Consider the following 25,854-nt stretch of genomic DNA (forward strand, 5'->3'; position numbering starts at 1 on the left):
CCGAAGCATCATGCTAGACCCTGGAGCCCCCAGCCCCAGGAGGCCTCACTTCTGCACGTTGGGGTCCGGCAGGTTCTCGCGGTGGATGACCATGTGGGCGTGGTAGGTGGCCTTCAGGGCGAAGCGCCGGTTGCAGATGCTACAGCCGTAGCCCTTCTCTTTGTGCACCTCCATGATGTGCTTCAGGTACTCCTTCCCCCGGCCAAAGGTGAGCTGCCAACAGGCACACTGTTCACACAGGGCCGGCGGGCTCCCATCCCCGAGCCAACGATGGCAGCGCTGTGCACCAGGGCACCGTGAGCGCCCGCCACCCGGGCCAGACGGAAAAGGACGCCAAAGGGCAGGGCTGGCACCCGGCCAAAGTGCATATGGGGGGCGTGCAAGAGGTGGATGCCAGCTGACCAGCCTGCACCCAGGCCCTCTCCTGCTCCCCACCCACCTGAGCATCCCGCCATGGTCTCTCACCCACACCTGCCGGCCCTGCTGGGTGCACGACCAGGTGCTCCGATGAGCGCATAGCCGCCAACCCTTACGCACAATGCGGGACCCTCACTCAACAGGGAGTGAACCCCCTCTTTCCCTACGGCAGGGACCACTGCTCACACGGCAAGCTGCTTGAATCGTGCAGCACGGCCTCCAGCCAGGGGTCCCCCACCCGGGTCGGCCATTCGGCATCCTGCAGACCAGTCACCAGCCTGAGGCAGTGGTCGTGCAAAGGGAACCACACCGCCCACCCCCTGGGCAGGCCTCCCAGGCCTCTGGGTGCGGGACGAGCCTCCCCCGACACCCCAGGCACAGAGGCGGCAGGCGAGTACCTGGCACCGCTTGCAGCTGTACTTGTGAGGCTCCGAGTCCGCGCTCGTGTCTGAGTTGTCATCGTTCTCTTCCGAGGAGATGCCGATCTTGCCGATAAACTCCTCCCTCTGGTGGTCGTCCATCAGCGCAATGTCCTGGGACGCAGGAAGCGTGGACGGGTTAGTCACGCCCCAGCAGTAAGGGGACCGGCCCACGTGGGGAAGCCAGCACCTGTCAGCCGCACGGAAGTCCCTCCCAGGTCCTGTGTCCTCCCTGCGCCCCCTGGCGGCTCCCTCCAGCCCCCTCCGGCCCCCTGTGCACCCCACGGGAATCCCACCAGGCCCCCGCCTGCATCCAGACGATCCAGCAGATGCGGGGCTGGCGCCCTCGGTGGGGTGAGGGCAGGGGGCAGCCAAGCCGACCAAGCCTCTGCCCTGCGTCCCCAGGTTCAAGCCTGGGGCTGCCTGGACTTGGGAATGCCTAGTGTCCCCTGGCCACGATGGCGGCGTCTGCCCCCGGGATGGGATCGGTGGTCCCCAAGGCCTCTTTCCGTGTGACCTGCTGAGGACTGCCCTACAGTTCTGAAAAAGGCTGCAAGAAACACGTCACCAGTCACGTCATGGGCTAGAAAAGCCCCAGATGAGCAGCGAGCAGGGAAGCTGCCGCGAGTCAGCGGCCAGGCGGGGGGCGGAGGAGGCCGTGCTTGGCTCTCCGTCTTAGCTGCTCCCCTGATGCCCGCAGTGGACCTGTGGCCCACTCCCCTCGCCACTGCCCATTTCCCCGCAGAGGCCACCATGGTGCGCACCACTGCCGGCCAAGTTTCATTTTCAAACAAAATCCAGTCTTCTGAGCAGGGCCGGCAGGTTTCCTATGGACGGTGCACTACCCTATCTGCCCTCCTGCTCCTCCTGACCAGAGGGGAGGTTTTCACAAGGGCCTACTGTCCTATTTCTTACTCAAAGTCCCTCTATTTTCCTTTAGCAAAGGAACAGCAGCACTGTCTGGAGGAGCGCTGCCTGAGCACGAGCACCTGACGGGCGCCATGCCCCGCCGGGGGGGCTGACACCGGCCAGGCCCCTCACCTCCGCTGGGTCTAGCTGAATCCCCAGGAGACTCTCCTGGCACGGCAGGTCTCAGGGACCCCAGTTCCAAGACAGAGACGTGGAGGCTCAGGCGGGTGCGGATGAGCACCCTGGGTCCCAGGGAGGTCTGAGTGCCGCCCACACCCTGGCTGAGGCTCCTGGACGCTCTCGGGCCCTTCCTCCTGCCCCAGCTTGGTCCATGCAGTTCTGCACCTGCACTGGGGGGGGCCTCCTGCACTCCTGCCTCGCCCCCCTGCCTTGGGGTCCCACCTGCCCAGCGAAACCCCAAGCCGCACCGGGGCTGGAGCTCCCAAGGAACAGTCACTGTGTGGCGGGCAGGCGGGTGTGTGTCTCCAGGGCACACGCTCACCATCTTCCTCTGGCCTTGGCACCACCTAGGATTTCCCTGTTGGCTCCCTGGACTGGCCCTTCTGCCCTTAATGTGACCCCTGAGGCCTCGGTGCGCCCCCGGCTCCCACCACCTCCTCACTGCTCTCATCAGAAGGTGCCCAGCATGGACGGATGTTCCTGCGAGCCCTGCGGCCGGGGCTGGAGATGCAGCAGGTCAGGGGACTCCCCCGATCCCGTGAGGAGCAGCCACGGGGCCAAGCAGGCAAGCATCTCCAGGTGCCGACAGCGAGGGCCGGCCACGCCGCCACGTGAGCTCGCCGGGAAGGGCGGTACCTTAAAGTGGACATGGATGTGGTCCCTGAGCACGTCCACGCGGAAGAATTTGCGGCCGCAGATCTCGCAGGTGTACTTCTTGTCGCCGTGGGTCAGTAGATGTTTGTTCATGTTGCTTCTGCAGGAGAACACCTGCGGGCAGAGGCGCGGGACCTGACAAGCTGTACCGGGCGCGAGGACACGGTACGCTGGCCCAGTCCCCGCCCGGATGGCAGGGTCACCAGCGAGCGAGCGTCTAAATGCGAACCTACGTCCTCACAGAGAACTAACTGTCCTCCCGTCTCCACTCCCAGTGGGACCCAGCTCAGGTTTATTCGCTCGCTTAAATATTTCACTAGGGTGGGGCCTTTCGAGGAGCCAGAGAATCACAGACAGAGCTGCGGGCTTCGGAAAACCAAAGAAGAGCGCCACCCTCGGTCTCTGCACCGGCTTTCATGCACAATTCATGCCCATTCCCCTGTCGCGCCGTTTCTGGTCCAGTGCGATGGGTGTGGAGGCTCAAGCAGGGCCCCGTGCTCGTCCTGCTGGGGCCGGGCTGGGATGCTGTGGCCCCGCGGCCTCTGGCATGGAGCTCAGGGGACGAGGCAGCAGCAGAGGCCACCCGCAGCCCCAGCGTCTCCGTGTAGACAGTAGTCCCGAGGGCCACGTACCCCAGACAGCAGGTCTCCTACAGCCCGACCCCACACGCTCCAGGAGGGGAACACGGGGGACGAACGAAGGGGAACGATGCACGAGGAATGGGAGGCTAACGTCTTCATGGGACATCGCTCTGCAAGATCTGCAGGTGACCCGGGGCCCGCCACCCTGACCACAGCTCTGGGTGCTGGGTGGAAGCGGGCTGCACAGGTAGGGCTGGGCCTGGCTGCCGGGGCTCACGTGAACATTCCGCCGCCCCAGCTCGCCCTCCCTCGCTAGCCTGCACAGCTCCGGGGCAGAGGGGCTCACAGGCCGTACCGCCCTGCCAACCTGCCCGCTTTGTGGCTTGAAAAAGGTCAGGAAATGTCAAACAGAAACACAGATTCCCATTTTCTCTCCTGGGAAAGTCAAAAGATGTGGCACTGTTGCCATGTGGCCGCAGGCTGGGCTGTCAGGGCTGGCCACCAGCTGGCAGCCTTCACTTCTCCAGCGTCCAGACCCGGAGGAGGCTGGGGGATGGCGTGGCCCCGGGGCCCCAGCACCCCATGCTCTCGGGGAGACTGTGCGCGGCTGAGACAGCAACAGGCAACAGCACCCGAGTGCGGGCTGCCGGTCACACACCGCCCCCTTGTGGCGGCACGGAGCCCCGGGGAACCCCCTGCGGCAGGGCTGGGCATACGCGAGGGACGGGAGCCGTGGTGGTCCCGGGGACGCGAGGGATCTTTGCAAACTCCTGAGTCTGGGGATGTGAGTCTGAGGAACAAGCATCCACACTTCCGTCCAGACCAAGGCGCTTGCTCACAAAGAACGGCACCGTTTACAGGCGACCTGACGTGGCCTGGGTGGCAATGCCAGGACGGGGTCCCCAGGAGAGCTGAGGGATGGCTGCACTGCTGGATGTGGCCTGGGGGGCTCCTCCGATGGGCATGGAGGCCTAGCATCCCCGCTGGGGGTCAGCCCTCGGACGGCCCATGTCGGAGGCACCTGCCCCTGAGGATGGTGTCCCGCTTCGCTCACTCGGGGAGTGGACGTCCACTGAGCGTGCCCCAAGCGCCCGCGGCCCTGGGGCGGGTCAGTGCTCTCACTCACAAATGCCAGAGGGGAGACCAGCTCTGACGGGGCAAAGCCAAGGCCTGGGGACTCCCTGCCTGCTGGGTGCACTGGGCTCTGGCCTGCCACCAGCGGGATGCGTGTCAGGGACACTAAAGAGAAGGGCTTGGGGGGAAATCGTGCCAAAGGGAAAGCAAGCAGTGGAGGGGAGACGCTTAGCTCATTCACTGGACACGCATCTCAGCAGCACATAACACGGGCGGGCGCTGGGGCTGCCCCGAGTCCCTGCTGTCACCCTAAGGAACGTCTCCCTTGACGCCCCAGGAGGAGAGCTCTGAGCTTGCACCGCTCAGCAGGGTGGGGTTCATGCTGGGATTCCAGAAGGGAGCGCGGCGCGTTACCTTGCCGCACACAGGGCATCCCGAGGGCTCCTTCTTGTAGCGGACCAGGTTCTCGCCGCCGGTGTCCGGGTCTTCCCTCTTCACCCGCCGCACTCCTGGAATGCCCGCCCCCCCGAGCGACAGAGTGATTACACGCGGAGTACACACACGCCGGGCCCCCGCCATCCAGCAGTGGGGCCGCCTGGGTGGGGGTCGGGGGGGACAGGCTGGGCGGCCCCAGCGAACACATCGGGGACAACCCGGCACAGGACACAACCGTGCCAACCGCTGCTCCTCCGGGCTCCGGGAACGATGGGCTGTGCCTGCCCACGGGCAACAGTAACACGGTTTGCGCAACTGAAACGTGTGAAAACACGAGGGCAGCGGGGGTTTTGGACTTTTATGACGTAGAAGAGCTACGCTGAGCTAACGCGGAAGGAGGGAGTTTCATTCGATCCAAGGGCAAGATTCCTAGAGATGCCTTTTTTTTTTTTAATTAAAAGGATACCTATGTTCACCCTTGCAAATTAAATCAGTTAATAATTAGGACCAGGGAGAAAAGCCAAAAGGCAATGAACCCCTTATGGTTTTAAGACAGAAATCTTTATAACTGGGATCCAATCAGATTTTTAGAAGCCCGCATGTAACGGGGATTCTCAATGGAAGCGAGAAATTCACGGCCACAGTCCCTTTCCGCACAGCTGACCCGCTCTGGAACATTCCCGCATCCCGCGGTGTGAATGCAGAGCAAGACCTGAGAACACCCAGCAAACCGGAGGTGAGGCCACATCCTTCTCCAAAAGGCTCCCGGGAGCACCAAACGCTCCAGAGCTGAAGCAGTGGTTTAGATTCTGCTCCAATGTGAAAGGAAAAACCACGGGACACGTTAGCTGATTCCCGCAGAAGATGATCTGACCCGGTGTCAGCTGTAAAATGTAAGATAAGGTTGTGGCGCAGCCCAGGTGCCTGTCGGTCAGGAGACTCGGACGTCCGGCAGGACTGTCAGCAGCTGGCACTTTTAGGGCTTACGGCTCTACCAGCAGGGACTGGCTCAGCCCCCCACCAGCTTAGGGGGGAAACTGAGGCACGGTGTCCTTTCTGGGGCCACGCAGTCACTGAGTGGGCCCCAGATTTGGCTGGTGAGGCCCAAGTGCACCCCTAACGGGTCACAGAGGAAAAAGTGGTGGGTTTCACGAAGCCACATGAACAACAGCCAGGTAGAAACGTGGAGTGCAGAACCTATATGGGATGGGACTCGTCGTATTCTGAAAAGGCAGGATGATGATCTGCGTACATGCGCGCTGCACGCACCACTTATACCTCGCATGCAGCTTCGCTTTCTTTTTCAACAAGGATGTCCTTTGTAATTCCTTATCAAATGATTCTTTTCGGGGCGCCTGGGAGGTTCAGTCGGTGAAGCATCTGCCTTGGGCTCAGGTCATGATCTCGGGGTCCTGGGATCAAGCTCCGCATCGGGCTCCCTGCTCAGTGGGGAGTCAGCTTCTCCCTCTCTCTCTGCCCCTCCCCCTGCTTGTGCTCTCTCTGGGTCAACTAAATAAAATATCTTTAAGAAAAATGATTCTTTTCAAACTTTTATAAAAAGGTGCTCTGGTTGGGCAGCCTGGGGAGCTCAGTGGTTTAGCGCCGCCTTCGGCCCAGGGCATGATCCTGGAGACCCGGGATCGAGTCCCATGTCGGGCTCCCTGCATGGAGCCTGCTTCTCCTTCTGCCTGCGTCTCTGCCTCTGTCTCTGTGTGTGTCTCTCATGAATAAAAAAATAAAATCTTAAAAAAAAAAAAGGTGCTCTGGTTTGTAATAATCGGGATTATTACATCTGAAATGCCAATTTATTTATTTATTTTTAAGATTTTATTTATTAATGAGACACAGAGAGAGAGAGAGAGACAGAGACACAGGCAGAGGGAGAAGCAGGTTCCCTGTGGGGAGCCCGATGCGGAACTCAATCCCAGGACCCTGGGGTCACGGCCTGAGCCGAAGGCAGATGCTCAGTCACTGAGCCACCTGGGTGCCCCTGAAATGCCAACTTTCAGAGGGTCTGTCTGGGCCGGTTCTTTAAGAAAGTCTGGGCGGAGGCGCTCAGCACATGCTTGCAGGCCTGGCACCTCCCTGCTCCTGGTGTCTGTACCTTCCACTTCCACTCGGGGGTCGGAGCCGCTGGGAGTCTGTGCAGCACGCCCCTCCTCCCCATTTCCCCCCACCCCCTCATGGCGCGGCCCCCTCATCCCACTCCGTACCTGACCCCACTGACACCCGTCTTCCTCTTGCAGCTGGCTTCCTGTCAGCCCACCACACGGACAGGGAGCTCCCCGGTACCCCCCTGCAGACGGCACGGGCCATCTGAGGCACGGCGTCTGCCCAGAACATTCCACTCTGCACACAACGCTGAAAGTATTCTCCAAACCCAATTGCATGCACTTTTTTCTCCCTACTTTCTAGTCACATCAAAGGCATTTTCTCAAGATAGCAAAAGGCTTTGAGAAAAACGTGTTCCATCCTACAGTGAGTCGGGTTTCCTTAACCCCCTCCCCACCGTGAAGCATTCAGGACGCTTCCAAGGGTTCCCGCTAGCACATGACAGTGTTCAGCCCCGCCAGTATGTCTCCATGCCTGAGCCAAACTCCATCCCAGGGTGGCATCGCCGGCACCTGCGCAGCCCCCTGTCCCCCCGTCCCCTGGCTGTCACCCCCCCTGGCCCCATCGTCCCCGCGGCAGGAGCTGGTGCCCAGGGCGGCCGGCCACGCTCACCTTCCAGATGCCTCCGCTGGTGGTCCAGCATGACGTCCTTGCGGTAGAACATTTTGTTGCAGACCTCACAAGCAAACTTCTTGTCCCCGTGCTTCTTCTTGTGCTTGGAAAGGTTACTGTTGGTGGAGAAGAATCTGAAACACATCTCACATTGGAACGTCTTGTCATCTGTCCGGAGAGCAAGCAGACACACGGCAGCTTTTAGGTAAGTGACACTGAATACAGGATCGGCATCCTGGCCGTGGGAGCGGCACCCAGGCCCCGGGGAAGGCAGGGCCCGCACTGGGCCGGGCACCAGGGCACGCAGCATACAAGGTGCCCCCGGAGCCAGCCGGTCGTCAGCGTGGGGAGCGACACCAGCCCCTCTGCTGGCAGCACCAGGCCCCACCCCTGTCCCCCATGCCTCCCCACGTCTGGGGATGATTCCTCGAAAGCAGACGGGCCTGAACTATCACTGGTCTGGGCCCTCACCCTGCACCCAACCTGACTGCCGCCCCAACCCCCGGTCTCAGGAAGCTGCAGCTCCCCTCGCCCAAGGCTCCACCCCCACCTGTCACCTGTCCCTGCTCTGCCCCGCTCCTGTCCCACATGCACAAATGCCCAGGTTCTCCCACCGTCCACATTACTGTCTTGTTCTAGGTCCCTCTTTAACAGGCACCCCCCCATGCTCTCATACACACCCTCACCCTCACACCTCCACTCACACCCCACACTTCCATTCTCATACACACCTACACTCACACACACACCCATACATCACACATGCACACACCCCACATGCTCCACACTCCCACACCCCCCCACACTCACACGCCCCTTGAACATCTCATACACCCACACATGCACACCCGCATACCCTGCACACTCACATTCACACACCCCTGCTGGGCTGGTACTAAACAGCACAGGTGTGCCTCCCACCGGGCAGGTGGCCCGAGTCCCTGGGGCTTCAGCCTTCTCTGTCACGAGTGCCAGCAAGTGCCTACAGAGAACCCGCTTCCACCTGTTCGCAAGGGCTCAGCCATCCGGGACCAGTCGGCCACACCATGGGTGGCCTCCCTGCCGTGGCTCACACACATTTATGTTTCAATAAAATGCAGAACTAAGAGCAAACACCTGTTACTCAGGACCGGTGGAGGGGCAGGGACCCTGGGAGAGGGGATGGTGGGTTTCGGGGGGAGCCGGGCTGCACGGGAGGCTGACAGATGCTTGGCTGGAGGGCTTGGACGTGAGCCTGTGCTGCTCTCCGGCACCACCTGGACGGCCATGGGCAGTACGAGGATCGCCTGGATGAGCCACCAGGACCGGTCCTGCCGAGCAAACCCCTGAGCAAAACCCATCAGTCCCCACATTTCAAAAAGCTTCTCCCTGTGTCGTAGAAATCCTCAGTTTAACAGTCTACAGGGGACAAGTTCTTAACGTCAATGCTATGGAAAAGTGTAACAGGATGCAAATGACACATGACACAGAGGAGCTCAGTTCCAGGTTTATTCTGTTTTCCACCTGAAACTTCTAACCTCGGAAATTAGAAAATGTATTTTAATTCACCGTGGCCCTGTTATTTCTATATAATGATAAGAAAACTAACGCCTGCTTTCACAGGACCATAGGCTGACGGGCAGCGGTAGCTGCTCTCTGATGTCTTTTATCACTTTGTTTCATTTGCATCCAGAGAAACTGAGGTAAGAAGACAACCGGAGTGTACCTCACCGAGCAGCCGGGGGCACAGGGTTGGCACCGGGCCGTGCACCTGCAGAACGGGGCGCCGTCCCCACTCTGGCCACGGGCACAGCCAGGGAACCAGACAGACCCTCCGCTAATGGAAATAGCAGGTGGATGTCCCCCAGATTTGAGGGAGCTCTGGGAGTGCAGAGCTCAGGACGCAGGTGGTGCAGCACACGGCCAGTTCACCTGGAAGCTTCCGAGGCCACGACTTGGTGCCAAGGTCATGGACACTGCAGGGTGGTTAGAGCTCAGAAAAAACGAGCCTCGCCTGCCACTCAGAGGAGCCCCGTTGTGGGAGCGAGGCGCAGTGAAGACAAGCCATGGCTTCAAACAGGAGCCCTCCGACCCGAACACAGACATGGGCAGCGGAGGGTTAGCTAATGCTGGTTAAGGGGTCTCTGAGAGGTGAGGGGGCAAGAACCAACACAGACGTCCACATGACGCACACACAGGACTCAACAGGACAGGAGCTGGGAACCAAGGGCCAACCTGGCAGGTCTCTAAGCCGACATGGGGCCCGGCCTCTCCGGCCAAGCTAGGGCTCCCTGCCCTGCCCCCCTGCCAGCACTCCAGCGACTCCCTGCTAGGGGGAGTGTGACCCCAACCCCGGCCCAGAGGCCCCCCGTTGGCCGCAGGCCTGCCCCAACCCACAAGGAGCTTTCTGAGACTGGTGGACAGAAGCGGGCTCAGAGCCAGACTGGTCTCTGCAGGGTGGCAGCTGCGGCCTGTCCCGGGCACCGCCAGGACAACCGCTGACGGTCAAGGGGGCCCTTCCGTGCGCGACGCAGAGCTCCCCTCCCAGGTCACCTCCCACCTTCACGGGCTTCTCACGTGGCCCTAGCACAATGCCACACCTCTGCTCCCCCTGCTTGAGGGCAGCCTCGAATGGGGGGACACAGACAGCCACCCCTGGACACTAAGAGGAAGTGAGACGGTACCCTCCCCGCACACGGAAGCTTCCCCCTGCGTGTCCTGCAGGTGACAAGTAATAGCTGCTTGGAAGTAGATCGAATGGAGGGACATGACGGCGGTGAGGAGGTCTGGTTGGAAACGCTGCAAACTCGGGGCGGCCACGGGGGCACCGACGCGGCGTGGCGTCCGCTCACCTGTCCTGCAATTGTGGAACTCCAGCGCGCTCTCGATGCGGAAGGTCTTCTCACAGGTGCCGCATCGGTACCGGTACTCACTGTCCACCTGGCGAGGGGGAGCACCGTCAGCGAAGGGCAGGAGGAGCCCCACATCCGCCTCCCCCTGTGTGTCTGCCCCTCTCCTTCGCAATTCCGGGCACAGGAGCAAGTTTTCGCTCTGGCCACTCAGTTGCCCGGGAAGAAGGCCCTGCTCAGGGCCCGCGGGGCAGACGCCAGCCCACGGGAGCCCGCTACCTCCTCCCTCCTCCCACTGCCTGTCTTCGCCCAGCCCTGCACCCACACCCTCCCCTCCTCTCCTTCCTCCTCCTCCCTCGAGACAGGGTCCTCCTTCCCAGCTGCCCATCCTGTCCGTGGCCTGTGTCCAGCCCCACGCCAGCCGAGAACCCGGGTTCCACCCACCTCGTTCCTGCTGTGCTTGTAGGAGACGTGCTGCTTCAGACTCTCCTTGCGGCTGAACAACTTGGCACATTCCTCACATTTAAAGAGCTTGTCACCTAAGAGCCAACCGATAATGAGCCGGTTCAGGGCTCGGGGCAGGTACCGGGGCTGTGCACGCCACCTCTGGACCCATCCTGGGCCAGGGCAGCCCCTCACTGGCTCCTCGGCGGGTTGGGGGGGGGGACTCACCGTGTGAGCGCACGTGCCTGCTCAGGTTGCTGCTGTTCTGGAAGATCTTGCTGCAGATGCTGCACTGGTAGACTCGCCGGTGCTCCCCCAGCTGCCGGACGAGCTTCCTCCGGATGCCGTGCCGGCTCGACAGGATTAGGCTCCTCTTGAGGGTGATGGTGGTGCTCTGATGGTGCGGGAACCTGCCAGGGCAGACACACACCCGGTAAGGCAGGGGGCGGACTGCGTCGTTGGAGAGAGTTCAAGGTTACGGTCATCTGGGAAAGAGCTCCTTGCAAACCTTCCTGGCTCGGTGGGACAAAGGAGGGAGGGTACCGGGCATCATCCCCGCTTCGGGGGCACGTGCACGGGGCAAACACCTCAAACGCATGATGGCCTCGGTGTTTTCTGTGCCGCCAAGCCCCGACTGCATGGTCATGGGCCCCCAGGAAGCCTGCGGCTCAGGCTGTCCCGAGAATAACCCTGGTTGTGTTTCTCACTCGGTCTGGCCTCTGCTCTACTTTATGCTTTCTCTGACCCCAAGTTTTAAAATTTCTTCTCCCTACTGAAGGTATTTCTGACAGTAAGCCACAGAAATCCTCCGGGCAAGAAGACAGAGTAGAGTGGTCAACAGGTGGCACCACCGCCTCTGACAGCACGTCGGTCCCCGTTGTCAGGATCTGCAGGGTTCCAGGAGGAACAGGACCAGGTACATTGTGAGCAGTGTAAGGGGCACTCCAAAAAAGGGCCCCCCCAAATTAACACTAACCTATTCAACGTCAGAGCAAAGATTTACCCAAAAATGGTAACTGAAATACAAAATATTGGGGCACGTGGGTGGCTCAGTGGTTGAGCAACTGCCTTCGGCTCAGGGCGTGATCCCGGGTCCTGGGATCGAGTCCCACATCGGGCTCCCTGCATGGAGCCTGCTTCTCACTCTGCCTGTGTCTCTGTCTCTCTCTCTGTGTCTTCTAGTGAATAAATAAAATCTTTTTTAAAAAATAAAATACAAAATATTTTCCTTGTTTGCAAAAAAAAAAAAAAAACAAAACATAGAGCAAGGTGTTAAATTTGCAGAAATTCAAATACAAAATTGCTTTATAATAGCAGCACTAAAAAAAAAAAAAAAAATATATATATATAATAGCAGCACTGTTCACAGTAGCCAACAGGTGGAAGCCACCCAGGTGTCCGCTGATGATTACACAAAATAGGGTCTCTCTCTCTCTCTCTATATATATATATGATGGAATAATGTCCAGCCTTAAAACAAAAGGTCAGTCCAGCAGCTGCTCCAATAGGGGTGAGGCTCGAGGACACCACGCTGAGTGACACAGCCAGGCACCAAAGGACAAATACTGTACGGCTGTAGTCATATGAGGAAGCCAGAGACCTAGCTACCTCCTAGAAGGGACCTCCGTCTTCACAGAGACAGAGACAGGGCGGGGAGTCGGGGGAGAGGGAAATGGGGAGTTAATGAGGACAGAGTTTCAATTTGGCAAGATGGAAATGCTCTGCAGATGGACGGTGGTGAAGGTCATGCAGCTACGGCAAGGTTAACGTCACAAAATCGGTCACTCAGTAGTGCTCAAGATAATAAATTTTTTTTTAAAGATTTTATTTATTTATTCATGAGAGACACACACAGAGAGAGAGGCAGAGACACAGGCAGAGGGTGAAGCAGGCTCCTCGCAGGGGGCCCGATGTGGGACTCGATCCCGGGACTCCAGGATCATGCCCTGGGTTGAGGGCAGTGCTAGACCGATGGGCCATCGGGGCTGCCCAGATAGTAAATTTTATGTGATGTGTGTTTCACTACAAAAATAAATAAATAAATAAAAATAAAAAATTTGTCTTTAACCACTTTCACAGAGAACCTACTCCTCTGCTCCTGAGTTCCGGAACAATCCTGCTGCTCCCCAAGGATACCAAGGCCCCGCACCAGGAGTGAGCCAGTCTCCCTGCCGGGGGCACCGTCCCGTCCGGACGGAGCAGCCGTCCACACTGGAGCCCTGAGGGCTGGGGCAGGACTTACTTTGGCACTGAACTGGCGTCGCTGGTGGTGGTGGCCAGCTTCCCCAGCACCAGCTCCATGATCCGCTCATCTGGCGCCGCGGCCACGGGCTCGTCCGGCGGGACCTCAGTAATGATCTCGGCCACTTGCTCTGTGTGAAGGGGATGTGACAGGCCGTGTCATCGCCGGGGCGGGGGACAGAACACAACCGGACCGGGAGGACACACCCAAGCACACGGCAGCCCGGCCAAAGTCGTAGGCATGGGTTGCAAGATACACACAGAAGAAAGAAGACAGACAGACCAGGGATATTTGGAATCCACACCTTTACCAGTTTAGAAAAGCAAAATGTTATCCTTAACACTGAAGTTAAAGTATGTGACTCTTTCCTGAAACCACAGCAGTTGAAACACTATTTCGGTCCCTTTTCCTACCAGCCCAAACCAAAGCACGGTTACACGGCGGGATCTTTTCACGTACTCGATTACTCCCAACAGGGAGCTGGGAATACCAACGTTTAACATCAGACATGCCATCGTATGTTCAAAAGCAGATCATCATTCTGTATGAGAGTCAGATGCCAAATAACTGCGGTAACGGGGATCCTGGCCTGAAACATGGGAAGATAACACGAAAAACTAGGCGCTGGTTTCCACCACTTCGCCTGCTTGCTACGTGTGTTCCTAATGCAACTAATAATTAGGGAAAGAATCACTTCAGCTTTCGGTGCCCCTCGCCTCTTCTCTGCCTGGGTAGAGAGAAGTAGGGATGCGGCTCGGGGTGGGGGGCTGGGAGGGGGGTTGATGTCACTTGTCCGTCTATGGGCTCTGAGCAGAACACAAACTCTTGGCCGGCTGCAGGAGAGGGTGAGGCCCAGAGTCGCCCAGTGTGTTACATGAATGCTGCTCCTCTGAGTTCCTTTTCATTCCAGAAAAGAATAAACACTCGGGAAAAGAAACAAGGGCTGTGCAGGCAGCGCAGTGCCCAGTGGCCACTAGGAAGACAGTGAGGGGACCCCGCTCTCAGGGTCCCACCTGGTCCTGATACCTGAGACCGGGGGAGGGCGCTGGCACCAGGCAGTGCTGGCAGAGGCCACACGAGGACCGAGCGGCCACAGGCCCCGCACACCCAAGACACTGGGTCACAGTCCCTCCAAACTCAACTGAGGATATGATTGCAATAGGCCCAGCCACGGCCTGGATGCAAGTGATGGGGGAGCGCACGGTGGGGCATGCGCACGGTGAACCAACGCCGCTCGCAGCAGAAGATGAACGGCCAGAAACGCAGCGTGGGGAACTCTCGCTCCACAGGCCATGAGCAAGGTGCTGGGCACGGAGAGAGGGATTCACGAGAAGCCCCAGGGTGGGCAGGACTGATGCATGCAAAGGCAGGGAGGGAAGCCTGGGGCGATGGCAGTGCTCTCTGTCCTGATGGGGTATAGGGGACACAGGGGAAAGCTGGCCAGTGAGCACATGCTGTGTACTGCCCACTGGGTCACACGGGAACTGGGCTCTACAGTGACGTAGGGGCAAAGGGGAAGGCTGGTTCCATCTCCACCTGGACACCTGGACCTTCTAGACTAGTTTTCCCACTGGTAAGGCTCCCAGCCCAGGACCACCCCCACCTGCCGGCCCCTCCCCCAGGACCACCCTCTCCACCTCCCGGCTCCTCCCCCCCAGGACCACCCTCTCTACCTGCCGGCTCCTCCCCCAGGACCACCCTCTCCACCTGCCGGCTCCTCCCCCAGGACCACCTTCTCCACCTGCCGGCTCCTCCCCCCAGGACCACCCTCTCCACCTGCCAGCCCCTTCCCCCAGGACCATCCTCTCCACCTGCCGGCCCCTTCCCCAGGGCCACCCTCTCCACCTGCCGGCTCCTCCCCCAGGACCATCCTCTCCACCTGCCGGCCCCTTCCCCAGGGCCACCCTCTCCACCTGCCGGCTCCTCCCCCAGGGCCACCCTCTCCACCTGCCGGCTCCTCCCCCAGGACCACCCTCTCCACCTGCCGGCCCCTCCCCCAGGACCAGCCCTCACCTGCAGGCTCCTTGCCTTCTATGATATCTAGTGGCTGCTCAGGTTTTGATGCTTTGGGTTTTCTCCCTCTTCGAGGCTTTTTCTTCTGCTCTTTGGTGGCACTGACACTCTTGGGAGCCGCAGGAGGCTCCCCTCGGGGCACTTCTGGTTCCTTCTCAGGAGCTGCTTCGTGCTGGCTGGCTGGGGGAAGGCTTTTGGCTTGTTCCAAGTGGCCCAACAGGTGCTCTGCAGCAGAGGGAAGCAAATGCACAGGGACATGAGGCAGCCCGTCCGTGTGCCCACTGCCTTCCCCATTTTGTCTGTTTTTAACTTCATTTGCCAACAATGGGAGCTTCCATAGGCAAATAAACTTTATTTCCACTGCTTTTGAAAATTAAAGCACTTTTACTGCACCAAACAGGACTACTATTTCAAAAGCTAAATTAGGTGATAAAACCAGGGCTGGCTCAAAGTGCACACCGTTTTATAAAAAGTACAAGCACCTATACACGTGTCTGTGCAAGGAAAAACTGCAGAAGGGCGGGCGTCCCAACACGGCACTGCGGCTCTCTCCAGACGCTGGCACTACAACGCTCATTTTCTTCTTCATACCTACTTATATTTTCCAACGTTCTTGATGAATTTATATCACAATTACTTTTTTTTTTTATATCACAATTACTTAAAAAAATGTAGCCTCTACAAAGAAATAGTGAGAAATAGCTACCTTGTGAGAAACAATATTGTCTTTTAAAAAAAAAATACTGCACAAAGGCAAAAACCCTCTTGTTCCACTTTCAACTGAAGAAAGCCCTCCGAAGCCCCCCCAAAGGAATGATAACTACAAAGCCACAGGAGCCAGGCAGGCAGGGATGGGTACGGAGTTCAAGAGACAAGTGCCCTTCAATGAAGGCCTGCAGGGCACCAGGAAGGAGGAGGTGGGGACGACCCACGGGACAGGTGGGGAGCAACACTCAAAGGACCGACAGCACCGGTGCGCACGTTGAGGCCCAGGGCCGGTCCTCCCCATTGAGAATCTTAACCGGCCCACACAAGTACTCAGCACGAAGGGGCTGTTACTTCTTCATTTGTTGCATATTTAGGGTCATTGGGGTGGGGTAAGTGCCCTCTAGGAGCTGGATCCAGGGAGGGAAAGAAAATGCAAAAGCAAACACAGCATAATGCGCCATGTGTCCTGGGAAGGGCTTTGCAGTTCGGCCACACAGCAGAACAAGCCATCGATGAGCCCACCTGCCTGACAACACCTGGAAAGGCTGGATCAAACACAGAGCCTGGCCGCCCCCACCGCGGAGCCTAAAGAGAAAGAAGGTGCACAGCGGGAACCACGTTCAAGGCCAAGTGTAAAGGCAGGAGCTGACGGAGGTCCCGGTGTAGGGCCTGGGGTGCTCACACGTGAGCAGCTCTGGGGAACACGGCTGGGGTCTACACAGCGGCCCAGGAGGGGGCTGCCCACCCAAAGTCAGGGAACATCCGGCCGACCGTGCGTCGCCACCTGTGCAAAGGGACGGCGTGGAAACGACAGCGCCGCTTGGAGCACATGCGGGAGTGCGCCCCACCCGGACTTTTCAATTGCACTTGGCAACCCCGCGTGCACGCCGGTGCTTACCATTCAAGAGCTGCAGCTCCAGGAAGGTGGCGGAACACACTTTACACACCCACTGGCTGGGCTCTGACTCCACGGCGGCGCTGCTTTCTGGGGTGCCTGCAGCTTCAAAAGAGCGTAGGAAAAGGTGATGCACAGCAGTGCGTCCCCCTGTCCCCCAAAGCCCAGCGCCCCGGGGCCGGCGCTATCAAGGCAGTAACCAGAGCTCCCCTCTCCATGTTGCTCCCGGGGCTTCCTCCAAGACACTGGGCGGGTGGGACCAAACGCATCCCCTTCCACGACTTCGAGAAAAAAAAAAAAAAACACAACCCTGCAGACCAAACGGCATTCCTCAATCTCTCTCTGGTTCACATAAGAGACGGTAAACCCCGATAGAGGCTGTCAGTGGGCCTGTGCCCGGTGTGGCCGCGGCTCTTGTCCAGTGTTGTCCAATGGAACTTTCTGTGATGACACAACTGCTCTGAAAACACCGCGCCATCTGGGGTGGCAGCCGCGGTGGCTAGTGCCCCTAAGCAATCAAGGTTTTAATTTTGTTTCATTTGCATTAAAATTGAAGTGGCGACCCCAGAGCAAGGGACCCCGGTGCAGGGCCAGGCTCTTGGGCCCTCTTCTCCATACCCCAAAGAAGTCTGGGCAGGGTTCACGCAACAGGGGGACCCTGGCTGTGCAGAGGGGACCTGCAGCCACCTTCGATAAGAAAATATGACTAATGCTCCTGCAGGATCTAAAAATTGGGGGTGAGCGTTCTCAGGGAGCCTCCGTTCGTGATCTCCTGGCCCAGCCCCGTCCGGCCCCGTCCGACAGCCCCTGCCCCGAGCCCTGGCCACCACATCTACTCGGCCACTGCACAGCCTGTGTTGACACTCACGCCCCATCACAAGCAACACTCCAGGGGTCACTCATTCCACAAACTCCTGCGTCCTTAGAAAAATCACCCAGGATTGCAATTGCCCGGCGCCCTCGATACCGGGACCAGGACAAAGCGCAGGTCCCTGACAAGTCTTTCCGTATCAAATGCTAGCAACAAGGTTGCAAAGACTGGAAGAACAGGGTGCAGGCACCACCACAGCTGTTTGTGTCTGTCTTCTGAGCCTCCTGAGTTGATGATGAGGGGAAAATAAGAGTGTGATGCGAAATGCTCGGTTCTACTAACAGCCAGAGCAGGAGGGGTCCGGAGCGGGTGCCGTGGGGGGCAGCACGGTTAGGGGATGCTCCAGCCAGCCGGCCGGCCCTCTCCTCTCCTCGCCCCCCAAGAATCCGCTGCATGAAGATCGTCAGGACGTGATCATGGATGAATGGGCGCCGGGGCCCCCAATTCCTGCTTCTCGCTCACCTTCTCAAACACGCACGGCCCTAGAGAGCAAGGAGACCCTCGCACGTGACGGGTTCAGAAGGGATGACGAGTGGGTTAGCCAGAAGGACACCGGCGAATCCAGGTCATTTCTTCAGGTCCCACTGGGCTGCCTGCCGTCTCCAGCAGGATGGTCCCCACCCGCCGGGAATGGGATTCAAACTAACCTGATACTACAGGAAGCCCTTCTCGTCAACCGGCGATCTGAGGCTAGTCGACGGAACCAGCTAGAAGAACCAGTCGTGAGTCCTGTCCCCTCATCAAGGGAAGAACTCTATCTTCCAAAAATTATCTTTAAAGGACCAGGATTGGGATCCCTGAGTGGCGCAGTGGTTTAGCGCCTGCCTTTGGCCCAGGGCGCGATCCTGGAGACCCGGGATCGAATCCCACGTCGGGCTCCCGGTGCATGGAGCCTGCTTCTCCCTCTGCCTGTGTCTCTGCCTCTCTCATCTCTCTCTCTGTGTGACTATCATAAATAAATAAATAAATAAATAAATAAATAAATAAATAATAAAGGGCCAGGATTTTTTTTTTTTTAAGAACAGCAATGAGCCAAAAAAAAAAAAAAAAAAAAAAAAAAGAACAGCAATGAGCCAACCATCAGAAGGCGATTCTTTTTTTTTTTTTTTTTTTAGAAGGTGGTTTTTGATGGCCAATCGCGGACACATCCAGCAGAAGAGAAGCGTCAAAGCAAGAGAAACGCCATGTGGCCACAGATGATGCCACAGACGGAGCGGCAGCAGGTGAATACTTAAGGTGGGATGGCGAGGTAAAAGTTCGTGTGAAACAAAAGCAGGCAATGGAAGGGCACGCGTGGTGAGACCTTTCTTGGAGACCAGAAGAGCCACAGCACAGCCTGCGGGGTGGCGGGCAGCCTGCGGGGCGCCAGGGCACTGGGTGCAAGGCCATGCAAGAGAACCCTGGGGGTGACGAGGATGTTCCGTACCTCGGTTGTGGCGCGGCCTGCACAACCCTGTGCCTTTGTCCGCGGTCTCTGAGCTGCACACCAAGACCTGCTACGTTTTAATCATATGCAAACTGGACGTTGACCGTGCTGATTCTTAAAACACACGGTCGGAGGCCAGTCAAGACTGCCGAGAGTCACGGAAATGGGGATCTAACGTGATCCCCACAAACGCATTCACGTTTTATCGCTTTCATTAGAAAAGTGGTTTTGAAAATCTGTTGACGGCACCTGCTGACAAGAGCCGATGCGAACCCCTTGCCATGCTTCCTGGGCCCGTCCTTCAACGGTCAACGCCAGGCCCTCAGTGCAAAGAAAGAAAATCAACTTAGATGCGAGGTCAAAGCAAAAAAAAAAAAAAAGAGAGAGAGAGAGAACCTCAAATTTCCGACCTGGAAAAAAATTGTAAGAGGTTTTTTTTTTTGTTTTGTTTTGTTTTTTTTTGAGGATGTGTCTGCTCCCTCAACTTTGCTGTGTTTCAAGGTCAGCTCTGCCACCTGCACATTGGCTGATTTCTAGAACAAAGATGGATTTCGGAGCAAATGTGAAAAAGAGACGGAATGAGGTAATTGAGCCTCCGCAGTTCTGATGCTCACCAAGAAAGATTCTGAGTCATTTATGGGAAGACAGCTCCTGGTCCACCGCCACCCCTCACACAATTCTTCTAGAACACAGTGGTGGTCCCCAAGGCCCGCCCACCTTGCCCTGCCCCACGGCCACTGGCTCCAAGGCACGGTGATGGCCACAAGAGGGCCCCTTCCCTCCACTCACTGCTGGGGTGTCAAGGACGTGCAGACCTGAGGTCTCATCACTCATCACGGGGAAGGAGAGGTTAAGCCCTCTCCCCACCTGTCCTGACCTGTCGGATCCAGGTCATCAGAATGATGCAGAGGACCAGCTTCCTGTCCAGGTAACATTGTCAAGAACTTTCACAGCAGTTCTACGAAATACTTTCGGGCTACTTCTCCCCAAAAAGAGTGAAAAAAACCCTACGAAGTATTTCTAAAACTTCAGAGCGCTTTATTTGCTCTCCTGATTCAAATTGTCATTTAGGGGGATGGTGCCTTCTAGCGGATGGGGACGTGATGACCAGTCGTGTCCTCCGTTCTTGGAAGGAACACACACAGGACGAATGACAGCCAACTCAGGACTCCCCCGGAGGGTGGCTGGGGGAACACAAGGAGGCGGCTGTACTGGTCGACACAGTCCAGGCTAAATTCATCAAAATCTACCTTCTCACACTCAGCTTCAGGTTCGAATTGTCCTGTAGGTAAAAGCAAGCAGAAAAACAACCTTGTTCCGACGTGGCCCTGGAGTGTCGTGGGCCGTAAGACCCCGTGCAGGACCCAGCTGATGAGGTCAGCCTCTCCTACCCTGACCCCAGTGTGTAGTCTGGCCGGTCCCGGGGGCACACGCGCATCAGCTGGAGGGCCCGAAGGGATCCTGCCCATGACAAAGCCCAGTCAGGAAGATCCAGGAGATCTTGCACGGCACCCGTGAGCACAGCCACACCACGCTCAAAAGTGAAGCCTGGCCCAGCAGGATGTGCCACTGCCTCCCTGGGGCCAGGCCAGGCACCTGCTTTCAGCAAATCCTAAAGGATGGGCTTTGGAGACTCCGGGTGTGGGTCTCTCCAAATCCCTCCCGTCCCCTTCACCCCACAAAGCTCCTGGTCTCCCTCTGAGTATCCCCGCAAAGGTGGCAAGCTCCTCTGCCAGCAGAGCCACGGGGCAGGCCTTCAGGCCAGCTGGCTCCCCGCCCACATTCCCCGAGGGCACCCTCGTGGCTCACACTCCACCTCTCAGCCCCCCAGCTCGTAGTGGATACAGGAGGCGTCCCCCCAAAATTCACATCTGCCTGCCATCTTTGGACAGGGTCTTTGCAGATAGATATCTTTAAGATGGGGTCATACGTGTAGGGCAGACCCTTGATCCAGTGACTGGTGTCCCTATAAGAGAGAACACAGAGACACAGCGGCAAGAAAGCCACACGAGAGCAGGGCCAGGGATCGGGGTGATGCCACCTACAAGCCAAGGGCTGCTGGCAGCACCCGAAGCTGCGAGAGGCCTCTAGGAGGAACTGGCCCTGCCAACACCAGAGCCTGGACTTCAGGCTCCGCGGCTGGGAGAGCCTTCTGCTGCTCGAGCCTGCTGAAGGTCTGCTTGGTTCGGGCAGCCGCCCGGACTCCTCTCACATCACCGGCACAGGGACGGCCGGGAGGGCTCCCCGGGGAGGCGGGCCACAAAGCTGCAACCACACGGGACAAGCCGGAGCCTTCCAGAGCTGCTTATATCACATCGGGCTCACACTAAAAAGGAAATCCATCTTGTCAGAATCCCGCAGCGTGGGCGCGCGTCAGAGAGAAAGAGGGTTATCTATGCCCCCTGAGCAAGTAACTGTGGCAACAACAGGTGCGTCCGCCCCTGGCGGCCTCAGGCGAGGATATGAACCACTGTGTGTGCACGCCAAAGATGTGGCCTGGCGGCGGCGGCAACCTCATGTAGTCTCAGGTTGAGGCGCAAGGACTCACAACAGGGACGGGGCAGGATCTGCTGCTCCACGGGCCCCCTTCCCACGGTGATGCCCCACACCCTGGGGTGGCAGGACACAAAGCTGGGGGTGCTTTTCCAACGGGAACGGTGGACTTGGGCAAATCACACATATGACCTTCACTGGGTCTTTCCTGGAACATGTGTGCGCACACATGCACATGTGAGCACAGATGTACACACACATGCACACACACCTGTACACACCTGAGCACATGCATACACACATCCTCACATGCACACGTGAGCATAGATGCATACACACTTGCACACACATGCATACACACCTGAGCACATTCATACACACACACTCACATGCACATGTGAGCACAGGTGCACACACGAGCACACTTGCACACACACACACGCACACACATGCGCCCTTGAGCACACCCCAAATATAGAGGAGGCTGCCATAGGGTAGAGAGCCTCAGCCTGGAGCCAGATTCCGGGTTGAATCCCGACTCCTCTGTCTCCTGCTCTGTGACTCAGAGCAGGCTCCCTAACGTCTCTGCACTCTGCTTCCTCTGCCCCCAAAACAGAGATAATCGCCCCACCTTGCAGGATGGTGGGTGCAGAGGCGTTATAGCGTAGAAAGCCCTGCGGGCAGAGCTGAGTATCAGCCTGCTGTGTCCTAGCACCCAAGTTCCCATGGGACACTTCCCACCAGCCAGTGTCGAGCTCAGGGGTGAGCCCAGACCTTTAACTAGCAATATGACAGACCCGACCCCGGGGGGTCAAGGGCATCCGCTCCTCCTCCCCACACAGCACCAGCCTGCCAGCATCGTCCCCGCCGGACACCAGGCACAGGGGCAGCACGTACCATGGGCACCGGGGCAGGCCTGCTTCAGCATGGGCTTGTCCATCTTCTTGGCATAGAAGGCCGCGTACCACACGCGCAGCTCAGCGCCGGGGGGGATGTCCCTCGAGGTGGTGAAGTACACGTCGTTGCCGTGCTGGTAGGCCGTCAGGTTCTGGTGCTCAGGCCCCACCGCTGGCCGCACAAGCATCATCCAGTTGCAATCGTCCTCGTTGGAGGTGTCGAAGCACACAGGGTGCCCGTCCTTCTGGAACACCTGAGGGTGGGCATGGCCACCAAGGGGCCAGGGAAGGAGCTGGTTACCTGACATCTGCAGGTCAGCGTGGGGAGGGGGCCAACCAGCCCAGACCGGGCTGCACCAGAGGCCAGATCAGGCTCCACACAGAACCTGATTCAGGGCTCATCGGGGGACCTGAGTTCTGTGCACAGCCCAGGTAGGAATGGGGAAGCCTTAGGTCTACCCATGGTCCAGGTACAGAGGGTGGACACTCAAGCGCTCATCAGGTTCCAAGTGGGCCCAGTGACACCTGAGTTCTACTCCTGGTCCAGGTGTCACCCGACACCCGGATGCAGTGCATGGCCCAGCTGGGAAGGAGGCTGCCTAAGGTCTGCCGCGTGGTCTGGGTGGGCACCAGGACACCCGCGCTCTTCCCCGCTCTCACAGGTGTGTCTGCGGAGTCCAGCCAGCCCTCAGAGGCTGCGCCCTTGCCTGTAACACCGCGCTGCTGCTTAATGGATGGCAGCAGCGAGGAACGTCAACATTCTGGGGTTGGGGTAACCACATGAGTAGAGGGGGGCCTGGGGCTCTCTCAGCTTTTCCTGCACGGGCTCCCCACTGCCGACGAGCCAGAGGCCCCCTCTGAGGCGGGAGTGCTTGAGGGCAGCTGGTGTGGGCTGTGCTCCTGGGAGCCTCTGCACTCACCATGGTGGGCAGAGAGCCACCCCCACCCCCCAGGGCACATGGGCGCTCAATGCTGAGGGCACTGAGAATGAGTCGGTGTCAGACACAGACCTCAAGAACCAAGTCACTGAAGGAAGCCAAAACGGACACATAGGGCTCTTTCCAAGGGGCCTCGTCCCAACCACGTACCCACAGCAACCACGTGCATTCAAGGGCCCCGGGTCCTGCAAAGGATGGCAGCCAATGGCCTTTGCGGGGCTTGGCCTCAGGCTTCTTTATTCCTTCACATAAAACAGACTTCCTTGGGACGCCTGGATGGCTCAGCAGTTGATCATCTGCCTTCAGTTCAGGTCATGACCCCAGGGTCCTGGGTTTGAGTCCCACATTGGGCTCCCCACAGGGACCCTGCTTCTGCCTCTGCCTGTGTCTCTTTCTGTGTCTCTCATGAATAAACAAAATGTTAAAAAAAATTTTTTTTCTTTCATTTCTTTTGTTTGCAAACAAATCAAATAGCTCCTTCCTCCCCATTTTGCTGAAGTCTGCCCTGTGAGCTCAACTTTTCCAAGAACTGCCCGAAGCTACCCATTTCATGTCTGTCCTGGAACACACGGGTCTCTGCCTAGGGCTGCTAGGAAAAACTCTCTCTGTGGGTCACTGCAACAGGACCAGCGCCCTGGTCCTCACTGTTCATTCACAGACGTTTCTGGAGGCGTATCTGGCCTGGGCACATGCTCGGGACGGGGACAGAACCGGAGTCTCCTGGCCTCACGACACTTCCATACGTCTTCCTTCGAGAACTCAAAGCCTCCCTGCAACTTACATCCATCCTGTTAAGATCAATTTCACACAAAATTTGTCTTTTCTCAGTCCAATGTGCTTTCCTAGAGCTGATAAACTTTGCACTGGTGTCTCTTCACTGCTTAAAGGAAACCCCTTCCTTTTGAAAGCACTTTGCGAAGTACCCATCGCCTGGCTCTGGTGTGAGAGCGGCTGTGCCTACACGGCCCCAGGAGGTGCAGGCAGCGGCCCCCGGAGGCTGTACCCAGCCCAGGCCGTGAGGGAAGTAAAGGCGGCACTGTGGTCTTGCACACATTTGCCACACGCTGTCTTCGGTGGTTGGCAACGTTGCAAAGTGCAAACTGCTTGCTTAACTTTAATGCTTTTGTGATACAAAAACAAACTAAAATCAAACCCGAACCAGGGGTTTGGAAGAAAGCGGAACTAGGGTCTCTGAAGCGGCTGAAGTCACAGATCGGTCAGCTGAACACGTGGCTCCCCTCGCCCGGGTAGCAGGTCTCACCCGTCCCCGAGCCCCCACGGGCCCTGCCTTTACCTTCAGTGGAAACGCAGATTCCTTCTCCCATTTGGCAACCCTCCTTGACTCAAATGGACCAAACTGTGTTCTCTTAACGAGCTGAGTCACGGCAAACACTCCTTCGGCCCCGTCTTCCAGTCTCCTGATCTCCAGGTTGGAAGGGAGGGATGACCTAGAAATGGAACAGGAGGCCCTCAGCTCCAAGCACCGCCAGCTGAGGACAGCCCCCCATGGCAGGGACAGTTGGTTAAGAAGGCCCCAAAGCTCATTCTTGCTGCAATGCCTTCCTCTGGGGTGACCAAGAGCTTCCTACTGGGGACAGAGGTGGTGAGGGCCAGTGGCCAGTGTGCACCCAGCTCTGGACTGGCCCCAGGGACTTCACAGGACTCACCCAGCGCACACAAGGAGGAAGGGGCCGTTGACTAAAGGCTGTGTTTGAAATCCCCACCCAGGGGACCAACCACCACTTTGCCATCAGGGGTGGGCTGTGACAGCAGAGATGCATGGGACCGAGCTCTGGTCCCTGGAGCCACACAGCCTGGGGAGAGGCGGGGAGTTCCACGATGAGGCGCCACGGGCAAAGCACCACGAGAAAGGAGAAAGTGCCACGGCATTCCCAGGAGTGGAACAGGGTTTCCAAGCAGGCTGAATGGGCCAGCGGAGGACGCTTTTACCTAAACTATGAGAGTGTCGAAGACAGGGCACTGGAGGAGGAAAGCCTGTGAGCTAGGACCCCGACATGAGCTAAGGCTGGGGACAAGCCAGTGCTTCCCTGGAAGCCGTGATGGCTCTGCCTGGCTCCCTGCACTCACCACCCTGGGTCCCACCTTTGCCCACAGTGGGCATCTGTCAGGCCCAGATCTGGGCTGCTGGGAAAACTGAATGAGCCGACTTGCAGCCTTGGCCCGCCGGCTCTTCACGGCTGCCCTGCTGTGTCTCGGCCAGCTTGGCCCCGAGGGACTCTGAACTAGAGCAAGACATTTGCTCCGAAGCCTTCAAAACGTGTCTTGGCTCATGCCGGTGGCTGGCTACTCCATTCCCAGTGGGATGGAAATGACAGATGCCCTCTGGAACCTGAGGACAGGCAGGCGCCAAGCCCTGCCTTCTCCTTTTGTGGTTTCCTCCTGTGACATCATGATTTCTAAGAAATATACATTTGGTCATTCAGATGGCCAAAGACACTTCTCAGACCTAAGTGCTCCACCCACAGTTCCTGAAGAACACTTCAGAGCCAAAAAGGGGAAATAGGTGTCTGGTCACTAATGACGGTGACCTCTGGCCCCCCACCCCAGGGCGGGTGCTGTGCCCGGAGGGCTGGCCATGTGGGTGCAGGGTTGGAGCTTCCGGTCCCGCCCTCACCCCAACCTCCAGGGTGGGAGAGGGGCTGGAGGCTGGGTCACCCAGTGGCCCATGACTCAGTCAGTCCTGCCT

General features: G+C 58.2%; 1 protein-coding gene across 1 annotated transcript in view; it reads right to left on the bottom strand.

Moving 5' to 3' along the window:
- The window catches only part of PRDM15 (PR/SET domain 15), a 64,871-nt gene that overhangs the window by 17,465 nt on the left and 21,552 nt on the right, over positions 1 to 25,854 (bottom strand). Inside the window, exons 4-16 of the mRNA XM_038581545.1 lie at positions 24,442 to 24,595; positions 22,211 to 22,463; positions 16,527 to 16,628; positions 14,921 to 15,145; positions 12,908 to 13,037; positions 10,894 to 11,075; positions 10,666 to 10,760; positions 10,225 to 10,312; positions 7,394 to 7,561; positions 4,649 to 4,743; positions 2,562 to 2,693; positions 816 to 950; positions 50 to 213 (exon numbers count right to left, since the gene is read on the bottom strand). Of these exons, the coding sequence (XP_038437473.1) occupies positions 50 to 213; positions 816 to 950; positions 2,562 to 2,693; positions 4,649 to 4,743; positions 7,394 to 7,561; positions 10,225 to 10,312; positions 10,666 to 10,760; positions 10,894 to 11,075; positions 12,908 to 13,037; positions 14,921 to 15,145; positions 16,527 to 16,628; positions 22,211 to 22,463; positions 24,442 to 24,595 (1,923 nt within the window). The remainder of the gene's footprint in view (positions 1 to 49; positions 214 to 815; positions 951 to 2,561; positions 2,694 to 4,648; positions 4,744 to 7,393; positions 7,562 to 10,224; positions 10,313 to 10,665; positions 10,761 to 10,893; positions 11,076 to 12,907; positions 13,038 to 14,920; positions 15,146 to 16,526; positions 16,629 to 22,210; positions 22,464 to 24,441; positions 24,596 to 25,854) is intronic.

This window comes from Canis lupus, chromosome 31 (assembly GCF_011100685.1).
Source record: "Canis lupus familiaris isolate Mischka breed German Shepherd chromosome 31, alternate assembly UU_Cfam_GSD_1.0, whole genome shotgun sequence".
Classification (NCBI taxonomy): Eukaryota; Metazoa; Chordata; class Mammalia; order Carnivora; family Canidae; genus Canis; species Canis lupus.